The 17,222-nt window shown below is 36.3% G+C and overlaps 1 protein-coding gene across 1 annotated transcript in view; it reads right to left on the bottom strand.

Annotated features, from left to right (window-relative positions):
- Positions 1-11,483: 11,483 nt before the first annotated feature.
- The window catches only part of LOC111386020 (mediator of RNA polymerase II transcription subunit 33A-like), a 9,967-nt gene continuing 4,228 nt past the window's right edge, over positions 11,484-17,222 (bottom strand). The window contains exons 2-8 of the mRNA XM_023010448.1: positions 16,856-17,207; positions 16,205-16,415; positions 15,127-15,241; positions 14,790-14,951; positions 13,676-14,333; positions 13,279-13,485; positions 11,484-12,876 (exon numbers count right to left, since the gene is read on the bottom strand). Coding sequence (XP_022866216.1) covers positions 11,780-12,876; positions 13,279-13,485; positions 13,676-14,333; positions 14,790-14,951; positions 15,127-15,241; positions 16,205-16,415; positions 16,856-17,207 — 2,802 coding nt within the window. The 3' untranslated portion in view covers positions 11,484-11,779. The remainder of the gene's footprint in view (positions 12,877-13,278; positions 13,486-13,675; positions 14,334-14,789; positions 14,952-15,126; positions 15,242-16,204; positions 16,416-16,855; positions 17,208-17,222) is intronic.

Here is a 17,222-nt window from a genome sequence, read left to right as displayed (position 1 = left end):
CCAAAAAAAAAAAAAAAAAAAAAAAACAATGTCTTCAATTATCCGAAGTCTTTTTGCCAATCAAACTTCCAATCCTTCATTAACTTTGAACCCTTTTTCAACTGGACTTCCAAACCAAGAAGACTCTTGTTCATTTTATTAATTTACCAACCCAATCCTAATCTCAATAGGAATTTGGCTCATACTCTTAACACTTTCAGTAGACCTATCATTGTTGTACTTAATCTTATATATCCACCGACAACCAACTGTTATCTTACCAAGCAAAAATTAACAATATCTCATGTATGGTTCTTATTAAAGGCCCCTGATTCTTCTTGCATAGCTTTTCTCCAAACTTGACTAGTGTTAGCCTCCCTAAATGCTTGAGGCTCTTAATTGTCTAATATGGTAGTAAGAAAAGCATAGGAAAAATTCATATATAAGAGAGTAAGTATGCCACATTTCAAAGCTATGAGATCAGATTTTATTAAATTTTAGTTACAAAATAATTAATTAAACATATATTTTGTTAGTTGCATATATTAATGTCAAAATTTTATACAATTTAGTCACAAATTATTGAATTAATTAATCACAATAAAAATTAGGTCATAAATTATTTTACGGTCATAAATCAAAATTTTTATAGGTCACAATTGGTTCATCGATCACAAATTTATCGAGTTGATAGATCACAAATTATTCATTGGTCACAAATAAAAAATTTTAGAAGTCGCAACTTATTTTATGGTAACAAAATATCTAATTTATTAGTCCCAACTTATCGAATTATTGGTCACAACTTAACAAATTTTTAGTTCCACATTATTTATTAGTTACAATTTATCGATTTCATTGGTCATACATTAACCAATTAATTTGTCAAAAACAATCAAATCATTTGTGGCGTCCACCTCACCACTGCCACCAGTCGCATCGTCGTTGCCAAACCACCACCACCATCTCCATCTCCCAATAGCAAAACCATCATCTCAAACACCGCAACCAAACACCACCACCACCACTAGCTTATAGTTCCACAACCACATCCCCTACCAAAAAATTCCCAAATCTGCCGTCGAGCACTTACCACCATTGCTTGTATCAACAATAACTACCACCGCCACCTCCAACAAGTTATCATTTTCAACCACAAAACCGCCACCCAACACCTCACCACCACTACCATCAACAAAACAACCGCCACAAACAAGATCCAATATTGTCGCCTAAACACCAAATTGTAGGTATACCACTTGTCGTCTTAAACACCAACAAAATCGCCGCCACCATAACCACCGCTACCAACAAGATCCAACAAAACAGTCTCTATAGCTGCCAAAATAATACCAACACATCAGATAAAAAACACAATCATCTCGTCATCACAACACCATTACCGAAAACAGAGCGTCGCTGGTAGTGTGAGGTTGTGCTCAGATCAGATTAAATCAAAAACCATAATGCAGCCACAGATGAGCTCCTCACGGGAACCACAAAAATCCCTCTAACGCCTCTCTTAGATCAGGAGCCAGAAGGTCGCTCATCTCGAGTTCATAGCAACCAGGCACCACTGCAAAGCACCAAGTCACCTCGATTGCTTGCAGTCACCACGCCGACGAGAGGTAGAGAGAGATGCAGGGAATTGGATGGGAATGTCAAGGAACATAGGGTCATTGGGAATTAATTTTATTATTATTAGTGAATTAATATATAATTTTTGTATAAACAAGCTTCAGATTGCATTTTTGAAATGGGATCCTAAAAGATATGGTTGGTGTGCTTTGAACAAAAGCATAATGTGTCCTCAAACATTCTTACATAGGATAAGAGTTTGCATGATAAGTAAAGAAATTTTTCATTTTCTCAGAGGGGATGAGTTTGTCGGGTGGATCTTCATCGAAGTTTTTGAGATGGAGATCGTGCAAGATATTACTGGTAAATGAGTTGTAGTTGATTTAGAATCTACTGCTGCTTCAATTTTTGCAACCAATGACTTTTCATTCAAACTAATTTATGTTGGAAAAAATGGTTATGAAATGGGTCAACTTTGAGCCCAAATTTTAGTGGGACCCACCTTTTAATTAATACGGGACCTAGCATATTTACGTTCTAATCTGCGAGATGATTAACGTGATATATTTATTTATCGAAAATCATTTAAAATTGAAGGAAATATTAAATATTAAAGTAACCCACATAAACTAAGTATTATGGAAGAATTTGATTTTCCAAACACTTATCCCACATAGGAAACTTTGGTGTGGTTTATAAGGTGAAAGTTTGGAATTGGATTTGGGCCCCAAGGGGTACCAACAGTCTTTGGAAGGGGGAAGACCTATATACTATTGGGTTCGGTCATAAACCCACGCGCGTGCCGCCGTCGCCGTCCGTCCAACCGACCTGTCGGCTCGGCACGAGCACGTGCCCGTATTCGAGTCCGGTCTGGTTCGGTGTAGGTACGGGTGCGGGTGGACCTTTGTACTATATTAACTTTTTGGACAAAATTTATTTAAAATTTTGGGCCAAATTGTAAATAATCAAATTCTTGGGTACATTATGAAATTTAAATTTTGGCTTATTCCGGGTGTTTTATTTTCTTTTAACAGTCGTCTATTTACCGACCAAACAGTCGACTGTTAGCAGACCGTTAACCAACTTAACAGACGCGACTTTTAAAAACAGCATGTCTGTTCGAATTTTGAGGTTTGTCTGAAAGGTGATGATTGTTCGAATGGCCACGAACAAGTCTATAAATAGCCAGCCTCTCTACCAGAAAATTTACACCATTTTCATTGCAAACTTTCTGTGCTTTGAATCTCATTCCCTTCTCTCTCGCTCTGATATTGTTTCGAAGTAAAACACACTTCATTGAGTTCGTTGGAACTCCTGCAAATTGCAGTGCTGCTTCCGTAGGAAACGAAAATTCGTTCTATTCTGGAAAACGATTGCTGGACGCTTTTAGCACCATTGAAGGCAGCAAATTCGTTTTAAGGAAACATCATGAAGTCAGTGGTCTCGAACTACTTTTTACGTCATGTTGATCAATTCTTTACATTCAGGTAATTCTATCGAATTGGTTTCGAAGGAGTAACGTCAAACTCTAGAAGCAACAATCTTAAAACGAATTTTGTATTATTATTTTGTTTCTGTTTCTACTCCTTCTTACCGTTGATCTTCTGATTGTGTTTCAGAAATGGCAACTTTTGGTACCACACACCCGAATACGACCGGGGAAAAATCAGAAAAGTTTAATGGGTCAGATTTCAAGCGTTGGCAACAAAAAATGCTTTTTTATCTGACCACGTTAAATCTGGCTAAATTTCTCAAAGAAGATGCGCCTTCATATACCGAGCAAGACAGTGACACTGAAAAATTGGCTGCGGTTGATGCATTCTGATTTCTTATGCAGAAATTATGTACTTAATGGACTGGATAACACATTATATAATGTGTACTGCAATGCTAAGTCCGCAAAAGAACTGTGGAAATCTTTGGATACAAAGTACAAAATCGAAGATGCGGGCACGAAGAAATTCATTGTCGGTCGTTTTTTGGACTATAAAATGGTTGACAACAAGACTATCATATCCCAAGTTCAAGAACTTCAAATCATACTTAGCGACTTCCATGCCGAAGGAATGAAACTAAGTGAATCATTCCAAGTCGCTGCACTGATTGAGAAATTACCACCTTCATGGAAGGATTTCAAGAATTACCTAAAGCACAAGTGGAAGGAAATGAAATTTGAAGATATCATTGTCCGATTAAGAATAGAAGAAGACAATCGCAAAACTGAAAAAAGGAATGGTGCATCTCATTCGATGGAATCAAAAGCCAACATCGTAGAACGAGGATTCAAGACTAGCAAAAAGAGGAAGCACAATGGGGAAGGACAAATTGGTTCTTCAAAAACTACTAAAACGTTCAAAGGCAACTGTTACAATTGTAGCAAGGCAGGACATCGATCCAAGGATTGTCGAAAGCTAAAGAATGTAAAGGGAAAAACTCACCAGGCCAATGTAACAGAATATGAGAACCTCACTGATGAGGTACAAGACACGAATCTTTCTGCGATCGTCTCTGAATGCAACTTAATTGGAAACACTAAGGAGTGGTGGGTGGATACTGGAGCTACTCGTCACATATACTCAAATCGCGGGATGTTCTCTACCTACAAAGCAATGGATCATGATGAACATCTCTATATGGGAAACTCGTCATCTTCCAAGGTAGAAGGACATGAGAAGATAGTGCTGAAAATGACAAGTGGAAAAGAGGTCACTCTGAATGATGTTCTTCATGTGTCCGATATTAGGAAAAACTTGACATCTGGTTCTCTACTAAGTAAGAATGGGTTTAAGCTAGTCTTTGTCTAGGACAAATTTGTACTCTCAAAGAATGAAATGTTTGTAGGAAAGGGCTACCTGAATGAGGGGCTCTTTAAGTTGAATGTAATGACTGTTGTACCTCCAATTATGAATAAGAATACATCTTCTTCTTACTTGCTTGAGTAATTTAACATTTGGCATGAATGATTAGGACATACAAATTATAACACTTTGCGTAGACTAATCAAATTAGATTTATTACCAAAGTGTGATTTAAATCCTAATCACAAATGTAATATATGTGTAGAAGTCAAAATATCACGTCTACCATTTCGTTCTGTTGAAAGAAGTACCGAACCCCTAGATTTAATTCACACCGACATATGTGATTTAAAATTTGTTCAAACTAGGGGAGGTAATAAGTACTTTATCGCTTTTATCGATGATTGTACTCGATGTTCCTATGTCTATTTGCTCAAAAGCAAAGACAAAACAATTGAAGTGTTTAAACACTACAAGTTAGAAGTTGAAAATCAACTTAACAAAAAGATTAAGGCCATAAGAAGTGATAGAGGAGGTGAATATGATTCATCATTTGAGAAATTCTGTTCGGAACACGGAATTATTCATCAAACTACCGCACCTTATTCTCCTCAATCTAATGGTATTGCTGAACACAAGAATCGAACATTGAAGGAGATGACGAATGCTATGTTAATAAGTTCTGGATTACCGCATAACTTATGGGGGGAAGCCTTGCTTTTTGCCAACTATATTCTTAACAAACTACCACATCGAAAAACGCAAAAGATACCTTATGAAGTATGAAAATGTCACAAACTTAATTATAAATACTTGAATGTATGGGGATGTTTGGCTAAGGTAGTAGTTCATAAACCTAAAAGGGTTAAGATAGGACTTAAAACCATTGATTGTGTATTCATTGGTTATGTCTACCATAGTAATGCGTACAGATTTATGGTATATAAGTCTGAAATACATGATATGCATGTTAATACAATTATTGAATCAAGAGATGCTACATTTTTCAAAAATACTTTTTCTTATAACATGTAAGGTGAATCAAATTCACAAAAGAGATCTCGTGAAAACGAAGAGACTATAGATCAAGAATCTATAATTGAACAACCTAGACGAAGCAAGAGGGTTAGGACGTCAACCTCCTTTGGACCTGATTTTCTAACATATTTGTTAGAAAATGAACCTCAAAGTTTTAAAGAGGCTATGTCATCAACTGAAGCTTCATATTGGAAAGAAACTGTTCATAGTGAAATTGAATCCATACTACAAAATCATACTTGGGAATTAGTAGACCTCCCTCCCGGTAATAAGTCTTTGGGATGTTAATGGATTTTCAAAAGGAAAATGAAAGCAGATGGATCAATTGACAAATATAAAGTAAGACTTGTCGCTAAAGGTTACAAGCAAAAAGAAGGTCTTGATTATTCCGATACCTATTCTCATGTGACAAGAATTACATCCATACGTATGCTTATTGCAATAGCAGTATTGAATGGTTTGGATATACATCAAATGGATGTTAAAACGACACTTTTGAATGGAGAATTAGATGAAGAAATTTATATGGAGCAACCTGAAAGATTCGTGACCTCAGGACAAGAAAAGAAAGTGCGTCGACTTGTTAAATTACTATATGGATTAAAACAAGTTCCTAAGAAATGGCATGAAAAATTTGACATGGTTATGATGTCAAATGATTTCAAAATTAACGAATGTGACAAATGTATTTATGTCAGGAACACTCCAAATGGATATGTCATGGTATGTTTATATGTAGATGACATGTTGATTATGGGTAATAATGATGCCATAATTCAAACTACAAAAAGGATGCTAACAAGTAAATTTGAAATGAAGGATTTAGGTGTGGCCGATGTTATATTAGAAATTAAAATTTCTAGAACATCTGATGGTCTCATATTGTCTCAATCACACTACATTGAGAAGATTCTTGATAAATTCAAGAAATATAATATTATTCCTATGAAAACACCTATGGATGTTAGTATGCATCTTGTTTCCAATACTGGTGATAGTAAGTCTCAATTGGAATATTCTCGTATTATTGGCAGTTTAATGTATGTCATGAATTGCACTCGACCTGATATTGCCTATTCAATTAGTAGGCTAAGTCGATATACAAGTAATTCAAGCACTGATCATTGGAAGGCTATTGTTAGAGTTTTAGGGTATTTAAAACATACCGAAAATTTTGGATTGCACTATTCGAGATATCCAGCAGTACTTGAAGGATACTGTGATGAAAATTGGATATCAGATACTAAATACTCCAAATCAACAAGTGGATATGTCTTTACACTTGGAGGTGCTGCAATATCATGGAAATCTTCAAAACAGACATGTATAGCCAGATCAACAATGGAACCTGAATTCATTGTATTAGATAAAGCCGGAGAAGGAGCCGAATGGCTACGAAACTTTCTAGAAGATATTTCATGTTGGACAAAACCTGTGCCTGCTATTTGTATCCATTGCGATAGTCAATCAGCAATTGGTAGGGCACAAAATGCAATGTACAACAGTAAATTTCGACATATACGTCGTAGACACAATACTGTTAGACAATTGCTCTCTACAGGTATTATCTCTATAGAGTATGTGAAATCAAAAGAGAATATTGCGGATCCGGTAACTAAAAGTTTAACAAGAGAGCAAGTCGAAAGTTCATTGAAGGGAATGAGATTAAAACTAATAATATAATCAAAAGTTTTCATGGTGGCAACCCAACCTAGTTGACTGGAGATCCCAAGATCTAGGTTCAATGGGACAACCGAACTGTGAAAAACTTAGTATGCACTGAGAAGATTTTACTTCTACCCATTCCTATGATGAGTCAGTGCCCAATTGCCACGAAATAGGTTAATATACGCTTTTAATGATTTCTATATCTTGATTCGTTCAAGTAGAGTATAGCAGAATACTCTTTATGGAAATCACCTATATGAGTGAGAAGGGGCCGCTTCTAAGAGAATTAGGTGAAGATGAATTCTCTAAAAACCACTCATGAACCAGGAGGTGTCCAAGGCCAAAATGGACACAAACGTGAAAAACAACTGTGTTCGAAGAAAATTGTGTGACTTTTATTGTTTAGGTTTCTATAAACGGCTGACTGTTCAAAACAACTTGCTACTGATTGGCTAAGGAAATCCGATAGATTTTACTAGAGAAAGTTCAAAGTTATTGACTACTTATCCCGATGTAGTCTTCTTCAATTTTTTCTTTGAAAAACATATCAGATGTTATCGTTTGGAATAAGGCCAACATATTTCATTCATGTAGGGGATTGTTGGAAAAAATGGTTATGAAATGAGTCAACTTTGAGCCCAAATTTCAGTGGGACCCACCTTTTAATTAATACGGGACCTAGCATATTCACGTTCTACTCCGTGAGATGATTAACGTGATATATTTATTTATCGAAAATCATTTAAATTGAATGAAATATTAGGTGTTAAAGTAACTCATATAAACTAAGTATTATGGAAGAATTTGATTTTCCAAACACTTATCCCACATAGGAAAGTTAGGAAACTTTGGTGTGGTTTGTAAGGTGGAAGTTTGGAATTGGGTTTGGGTCCCAAAGGGTACCGATAGTCTTTGGAAGGGAGAAGACTTATATCCTATTGGGTTCAGTCATAAACCCACACGCGCGCTCCACCACCACCGTCCGGCCGGCCAGCACGGCACGAGCACGTGTCCGAGTCCAGTCCGGTTCGGTTCGGTTCGGTTCGGTGTGGGTGTGGGTGGACCTTTGCACTATATTAACTTTTTGGACAAAATTTATTTAAAATTTTGGGTCAAATTGTAAATAATCAAATTTTTGGATACATTATGAAATTTAAATTTTGGCTTATTTCGAGTGTTTTATTTTCTTTTAACAGTCATCTATTTACCGACCAAACAGTCGACTGTTGGCCGACTATTAACCAACTTAACAGACGCGACTTTTAAAAACAGCATGTCTGTTTGGATTTTGAGGTTTGTCTGAAAAGCGATAACTGTTCAAACGGCCATGAACAAGTCTATAAATAGCCAGCCTCTCTCTCAAAAAATTTATACCATTTTCATTACAAACTTTCTGTGCTTTGAATCTCATTTTCTTCTCTCTCGTTCTGATATTGTCTCAAAGTAAAATACACTTCGTTGAGTTCGTTGGAACTCCTGCAGATTGCAGTGCTGCTTCTGTAGGAGACGAAAATTCGTTCTATTCTGGGAAACGATTGCTGGACGCCTTTAACACCATTGAAGGCAGCAAATTCGTTTTAAGGAAACATCGTGAAGTCGGTGGGCTCAGATTAATTTTTACATCCTGTTGATCAATTCTTTACATTCAGATGATTCTGTCGAATTGATTTCGAAGGAGTAACGTCAAACTCTAGAAGCAACAATTTCATCATTTGTAACAGTGGGTAAAGTCAAAAAAATAGCCAAGTAAGTTTTCCCCCAGAGCTTGGCTCCTACTATTGTTTTCCAGTGAAAAATAGGATTCTGACTCACAATGTTTGGCAAATATATCCATTTTTGTTGAAGAATGACCAAATAATACACACCGAATTGCTTGACAGTCTAGTTTGTCACGGCAAATTACCTTCTGATGCACTTAAATGAGCACAACAAATACCCTGCAAATGAGATGTATTAGGCTTGTGATTTATTACGACTTCCAATGGAAACTTGAAATCAAGAATACGACAAGACAGGCAATTAATCAAATAATTTGCAGTTTGAACTCCATGAGACAAAACTTAATTCTTTGGAACATTTATCTGGAACATAAGAGTCCTATTAGTTTCAAGAATATATCTATTTTCTTATTCTGCTTTACATTATTGACGGTGCTTGTTCTTCCTCAAAACTTGCTCTCTCTCTCTCTCTCAGACCTTTTCTTCTCTAAACCAAAAAACGCCAGTTCAACCTGGAAAAGATCTGTAGGCACTGCAAGTGTGCATTTATTGGTATAGATCATCCAATTAGACTGCTTTCTTTCCGAAGATGTTACATTGTTTAGATAGAGGAACTTAATTATACTACAACACTTGCAATGAGAAATTTTCTCATGAAAGACGGGTTATTAAGTAAAGAAATACATAAACTATTTAGTGACATAGCTTGCTATAAACCAAAGCTTGGATTTTGGGCAATATTGGATTTTGGAAAAACAGCTACGCCCCAGCTTGTCTGATTATCGTCGATCAATTTTGGATATCAAATGAAGCTCCCACATTGCATAAGCTTCCATTTAGAGAAGTCTTATAAAGCAACTTCAGCAACACATATAACGTCTTCCTGTGTTTTGTTTTTTTTTTTTTTTTTTTTTTAATTTTTTTTTCCCATAAAGTTTTAAACTTGCTCTAAAGATTGGAGAAGCAAATACCCGCACTCAAGATTCTTGGGTGCTAGGACCAGAAGACATTAGGCAACTCATATATATGACCATCCTGATAATATTAGGTCTTGAGAAGTTATTTCTCATATGCTGTCCAGTCACACGCTGTGAAAAATGCTAGAGATTTGGACAGCTGTCTATAGGAGTGTAAACGGTCTGATTTTACCGATTTTTGACAAATTTTCAAACAAAATCGTTTAAATCGGTTTGAGAAAAATTCAAATCTAAACCAAACCATTTTGAACGGTTTGAAAATAATTCAAACCTAAACCTAACGGTTTGGTCCGATTTTAAACTGTCGATTTCGCCATATATTTTTTTGCTTGTCTACTTTTATGTTATTATTTCATTAAATTCAATATATATTTATATTTTACTAACAATAAATTTAAAACAAACCAAGCTCCTGTTTGAACCAAATTTTTGGGACAAAAAAATCAGAATTTTGACCGTTATCCTATAAGTTTAGCCGCCTTAATTGACTTGCTATTTTATGTGTGGGACCCAGTCTCTTCTCCAATAATCAATTTTCTTATTATGATAATATGGAAAATGTGGTTCAAACAGGAGGCTAAATATATTTACTATAAATTTGAATACCAACTAAATCAAAGTGAAATCACAATAAACTAAAATAGAGTTTTTTTCATTTTTGTTCACCTTTTTAAGGTTAATGACGATATAATAACATTATAATACAAATCTACTAAACTAGATATAAGGCCCAAAAAACATAATGATGTTCAACAAAATCTCGTGATCATCATATCTGAAAAAAGATACTATAGACAGAGAATAACTAACCACAATAATAAAGCAATTGTTTATAATATCTAAATATAACAATTACACAAGTTTACATTTGTATGATGTTATGAAACTCATTTAATTTCAGATTCTTACATTAGTTTGCTCCAAAAAAATTATTGATCTGAAACTTTATTTGTAGCAAATATTATCACCGAATGTCTAGGATCTCTTTGTTTCCGATTTGATTTAATGGGCTTCAATTCAACTTTGAAAGAGCGTGAAAAATCTGAAAAAGAAGTGTGGTGCTGGTGGCTCAAGACCGTGTTGGGTGTCGACTGGAGTTTATCTAAATTCTAAAAAGGAAAATGACTTTTGATAAATTATGTTTTTCTTGAGATTATTAAATATAAATTAGGATTATTGTATAATAATAATAATAATAATAATAATAATATATTTGTATTAGAAAATTAGAAATTGACAAAAATACTCACAAATGACAAAACTATTGAATTTTACATATTTGGATGAATTTTCAAAAAAAATCATTTTTTCATTTTTTTTTAATATTTTTCCCCCTGTCCGGTTTGGTTTTAAACCGCAATTAAAATTCTCAAACTGAAACCAAATCATTTTGACCGGTTTTGGTTTGGTTCAAAACCATTTCGTTGATTGGGTCCACGTGGCACCAGATCGATGGTTTCTAAAATACGATTTTGATTTGATCTTTCGATTTGACTATTTTTGCTTACAATCCTAGTTGTCTAGCTATTCTTGAATAATGTCATGTTTAGAAAAGATGAGAGACAACACTAGAGCATTCAATAAGAAAAAGAAGTTAAAGCCTTGTTATTTTTTATTGTCAAGTCGAGTCTCATCCTGCATATAAAATACTACTAAGAAGAAATGAGATTGACATGAATAAATCAAGGGGAAAACGGCACGATATGGATCTGCTACACCCTTTTTAAACTCTAGCCTTAACATGAGTACTTGATTGGAAGATATGGGCTCAAAAAATTCTAGTTCTTGCTGTAAGCTGGATCATAACTAACGAAGTTCATAATTTACACTCGGCTAACTAAATACACTGTTACAAGGTAATGCCCCTTGAACCAAGAATGGTGCTATAAATCTGCAGTTTAACAGATTTCAACATTTCTATTTCTGCTCAGGTTTTCCTATGCAATACAGAGGTGGCTACAGATATTCTATTCGTATTACCAATCTACAAAATTTTCGGACCAAAGGAAGAAATGAAGAAAAGTTATGAGTCAGTTTCTATGATTAGTTCAGCGGCCGAGGCCATGGTACGGACTCCACCAACTCCAAGCAAAGCAAGCGCCAGCTTCTTCTCGTTCCACCGCCTCATCCCCTGGCTTAGTCTTGTCAACACCTCGACATCCACCTCAGATACCCATTCCGGTGTGCATCTGACTATCAAGCTCAAGAAACAGGAGACGTATGCACGCCAAGTGGCCGGATCACAACCAAGTGATATCTGTCCATCAACGGCATTAGCCATAAATTTCATGTGGCATCCAAGAGCTATTGGACGATGTCTCGAAGCTGTTGATGACGAGTTCACACCCCAGATAAACATTCCAGAAAGCCCGGCTAAATATGCTAGCGCATACCCTTCGAGCATCGGAAAGATTCCACTTGACTCCCCTTGTTGCTCGTACTGATGAAAGGACATAAACCAAGAGGGAAGAGTTTCCTTTATTAACGACTGCAAGAGCCCCGGGCCGCCGCTTAGGAAAATTAATGTAGCCCCCAAAGAAGCTGCTAGTTTCACTTTAATTATAGCTACAGCAAGTGAGAAGTGCCCATAGTTCATTCCATTTTTTGCTTTCTTCAGCTCTCCAAACCTGGCAATGTCTTTCACAGTGTGCATCAATATTGTAATAATCTCCTCTCTTAAAAACATAATGTCCCTAATTGATCGGTAAATACGTAGATACAGAATCCCTGGTGCAACCGGAGAGATTCCACCTTTAAACTGGGATCCAAATCCATGGCCTAGAAGAGCTCCAATGCCACCATTGCATGAGATGCAGGTACTGCTCAAACCCAGGGTGGAACTGAAGCAGCTTCTAAGAAGCTGAATTACAGCATCATTGTTGTGGAGGAAGACAGTACGAGAGGCTGAAAAAAGGAGGAAGTCACTCCAACGTTTCACTTTTTGGGTCCACAAGGAAGCAACTATCGGCATGCATGGCCATGGGCAACCTGCTGCAAGTGACTCCAAAGCTGGGCCCGCCAGATCAAGGAAACGCAGCGAGGATTTATCAAGTTTATAGGTTATTGTGAGGCTGACAAATGCAGCCAACGGTAATGGAAGCACAGCCGGAGAACTCTCTCCTACGGAAAGATAAGTTTTGAAAAAAATGAAGTATTAGAATAAAAGAAAATAATGAAATGGAGATTACAGGTTAGAAACTAGAAGTAAAAAGACAAAGCATCTCTAACATTTAAATTTGACTACATATATGTTCCTTGCATGCCCTTCCAAGGATGCACAAAATCATTTTTGTCAAAGTAAATTGTTTATAGCAAAATACCTCAGAGCAGGTTTGACTAGGCATAAAACAATGTAAAAGTTTTATTTAAGTATTTGTTTCCATGGATATGTTACTTCAAATTTTACTTGTGTTGAAAGTTCTTAACCTTATTGTCAAAATATGGAACTTACTGATCTTCAACCTTAAACAACCAGGTTAAGCTTTTATGGGCATGCGTGATTCTTAAAATAAAAGAACAGACCTATAGCAAGACTGGGGACATCAATACCAGTAGCAGCTAGTATTTTCTTTATCTGTTCCTCAATGTTGGAGAGATTCGCAGTGGGACTGGGCCAATCTGTTCCATTCATAGAAACTGATTTCCAAACACCACGAGTTACTTCAGCCGAAAAATAACTTACAATGGTTGCCAAAGTAGCTGGAAGATAATCAGCCAAATCTTTTAGCCCTATAATAAAACAATGTTAAAAAGATAAGCAGAAGACTACTAGCATATTGTTCGCTCCAAGCAACTATATCAAGCATATACGCGATTCTCCTTCCATCAACATCAACTTAACCATATGGATGACATTGTTTGAGCCATGAAATGGATCAAATATCTTAAAGAAGTCCTCCAGCATGCACATCAAACTAACCTGTGCAGAGTTCGCGGGGAGACAATTTTCCATGGGCACATGCTGTTAAAGCAGCATCTGCCACAAACGGAACAGCTTCAAGAATATCCCAAGCAGGTAATTTAGGCCTTAAATTGTCTTCAATTCCAACTCCAGAAGAACTGCTGCTTCCCGATGAAATTGAAATCACAGATGGGCTTCCTCTATTGATTTTTCTGAACATCATGTTGAGCAATGCATTGACTGTTTGATGGACTGGAGTCCCATTGACAAGACCAGAGAGGGGTGAAGCAATGCATGCCAAATGTTGTCTGTACCATGCTTTAAGTTTTGGAAACGAGTCAACAAATATAGATTCAGGAGATGAAAAACTTGCAACTCTTGCAAGTCTCCTTCTATTCGGATCCTTGATTACATTTTCAGGAGATACAACGTGGGAATTTCGCACAAATAAGAGGTATTCGGGAGTGAGTTGAGATCCAACTGGAGGTACGTCACCAATTCCATGTTCAACAGGAGGATGATTAAACCGCCAAAGTTTTAGAAGAAGAGCAAATGCATTCGAAAACACAGCATGGGCAGATATCTCTTCTCCCGTTGTCAGAGTCCGTGAGATGTTAGGAACACGCGACCCATACACCTCGCAAATTGTCATCAATGAACCAGCAAGCTGTGGAACCTGGAAAAGGTTAACCATAATGGTATAAACTTTCCAGTAAGGTGATGATGTTTTCCTATTCCTCTTATTTTTCATCTCAGAAACTCATGGCTTATATGTGTGAAAAACCAAAGATAAGTAATGGCTTCTCTTCAAATTTCATTAATCAAAGAAAAGGGACTAGAGAAAAAAATATTATAAATAACTTGTCATCTCTTAGGACCTATTTTTTGTGACACTTCAAATTTATCACTGCAAGCATCTCTAAACCATTAAATAAATAAACCAAATGAATTCAAGAACAACCACTTGTTTTATGAGAAAGATTGTCTTATAATTTGAATTTCCATACACTGGACCAATGAATACACAGGGTCGCCTCAGTAATCCAAGAACTGAGCTACAAGTTTGAAACCATCTTTCTCGTGCCTATGAAAGAAATTAATAATATATTTCGCTTGGTAAAAGTGAACCTACCAAACCATGTAGTGAGAAAATCTGGACACAGTCAACAGGTGCTATCCCAACAAGAAGTACGTTCAGCATGGGAGCATAACGTATCAAATCGCTGTCACTCCCAGAATAATCAGCAGGAAATGGTGGAGACAATAATCTAGTTATAAAGTAAACAGTGTGTTCCTGCATGATAATGAGCTAAACATGATTAGATAACTAGGAGATTTTTCCACCAAACGATATAATACATGCAAATTTTATGGAAAAAAAAAATGAATATCTAGTAAAACTAGTTTCAGGAAATGATTTGTCTTAAAGCTAGGTAGAAACTTAACAAAAACTGCTAATAACTTGTTACCTGTATATTCCATCCACGAATCAAGGACGACCCAGTTAGAATCGTGGCAGCAGCTATCCTTTCATCGTCAGATCCTTTGACTGCAATCTCGAAGATTTTCTCGATCTCTGCTAAGCTTCCATGACATCCATGAGCTTAAATTCAGTTCTTCATGAGCTTAAATTCAGTTCTTTACTCTTTTCAAAATCAATAAAAAAAGAGCATCTGATATACCTGGCTTAAGGAAACAAAAAGGTTCAACTGAAAACCAGGCCACAATCTAGTGATACAGAATGGACTTTTATGGTTATAGACAGGAACCTATGCATCTACGGAGTCACTGCTTACAAGTGAAAGTATTCCTAACATTTAGGCTGGCAGCAGAAGCTTTTAATGTTGCCATAATATGTTATATGTTTGTTGGTAGATCTTAAATATGGTTCTCATGGTTGATTATTTGCATTTGTTAGATTAAGTAACCTGGAGATTTATCCAGTAATCCATCACACCCCCACCATTTAGAAATTTGAAAATCGTTGTGCTACAATCTCATAGCTATACATCAAAGCCTCGTAAGTAATATACTCCCCAGTGGACAATGATGCATTGACGCTGGACATAAAATTCCATGATAAAGAAGTAGATTGAGACTGAACTGTAATTATCACAAGAAAAAGTTCACAGATGTTGTTGCATGCATACCTTGAAGCAGGAGTTAAAGCTAAAGCATTGATCATTAATTGAGTAAGAGACGATCCCTTCATGAACGATGACCAACCAGAAGCTTTTAATGCAGCTATAATATGTTATATGTTTGTTAGTAGATCTTAAATATGATTCTCATGGCTGATTATTTGCATTTGTTAGACTGAGTAACCTGGAGATTTATCCAGTAATCCATCAGACCCCCACCATTTAGTATTTTGAAAATCGTTGTGCTACAATCTCATAGCTATACATCAAAGCCTCTTAAGTAATATGCTCCCCAGTGGACAATGATGCATTGACGCTTGACATAAAATTCCATGATAAAGAAGTAGATTGAGACTGAACTGAAATTATCAATAGAAAAAGTTCACTGATGTTGTTGCATGCATACCTTGAAGCAGGAGTTAAAGCTAAAGCATTGGTCATTAATTGAGTAAGAGACGACCCCTTCATGAACGATGACCAACCAGGCATGTGAGTGGGAACATTTTGATGCAGTTTGTTGATACGACCATTTACATAACCCGGCCAGAAATAAGCTGATGTGTCCAATAGATTTCTAGCAATGCATGCTTCAACTATTAAATGATGTAGGTTACCAGCTGCCAAAACAAAAACAAAAACAAAAACAGGAACTAGTTACGTAACAAATGAAGAGCAAAACCCGTGAAACTTCAAATTTCCAGTCTCAAGGCATTTACGTCACCACCAGAAGGAATAATTTGATTTATAGTTCCAGTTTTTATGTTTGTACACAGTGATATGTATAAAAAGTACTCTACAGATCTCTACATCCATCAACCCAAATTGTTTGAAGAATCACGAGGAATTCATAAAGATTTACACATGAAATGATTTACCAATCACAAAAACACTGTTATGCTAGAGTTCCAAATAATCCATCTTCTCAACCCGACTTTTGGCTGCATATTGGTGAATGAGGATCAAATGTCCTTCTCTTTTTATTTGTTATTTCCTTTGTTAAAAAATGGGGAATAGGTATAAGTTTTTACTTAGAAGAATAGAGTTGAGAAGTACTTACAGCAGTTAATTGGCATATCGGCTATATTGACGCACTCAAAGTATGCACTATCGACATGGATGTCTGATGTGAACATCATTGCTTTTGCAGCAGCCTGATTGGCTGCAGTGATAACTGCCTGAGGTGGAGTTAGCAAGCTCTGATAACCACATAGATTCTGTAAACTAAATATCAAATCCATGCGACGCTTCCCAGCAGCTTGATGTTTGCTGACTATACCACAAGCAATCTCGTCAGTCGAAGCAGTTTCCTCTTCCTCAACAAGGTCAGCTACTACAAGAGTCGTGATCGATAATAACATGCACATGCAAGAATCTAGGCGGGGTATAGGTCCCTCAATTGGATCCCTTTCCTGGAATTTGAATGT

Source organism: Olea europaea, unplaced genomic scaffold (assembly GCF_002742605.1).
Source record: "Olea europaea var. sylvestris unplaced genomic scaffold, O_europaea_v1 scaffold3377, whole genome shotgun sequence".
Lineage (NCBI taxonomy): Eukaryota > Viridiplantae > Streptophyta > Magnoliopsida > Lamiales > Oleaceae > Olea > Olea europaea.
This window is presented reverse-complemented; position numbering and strand designations above follow the sequence as displayed.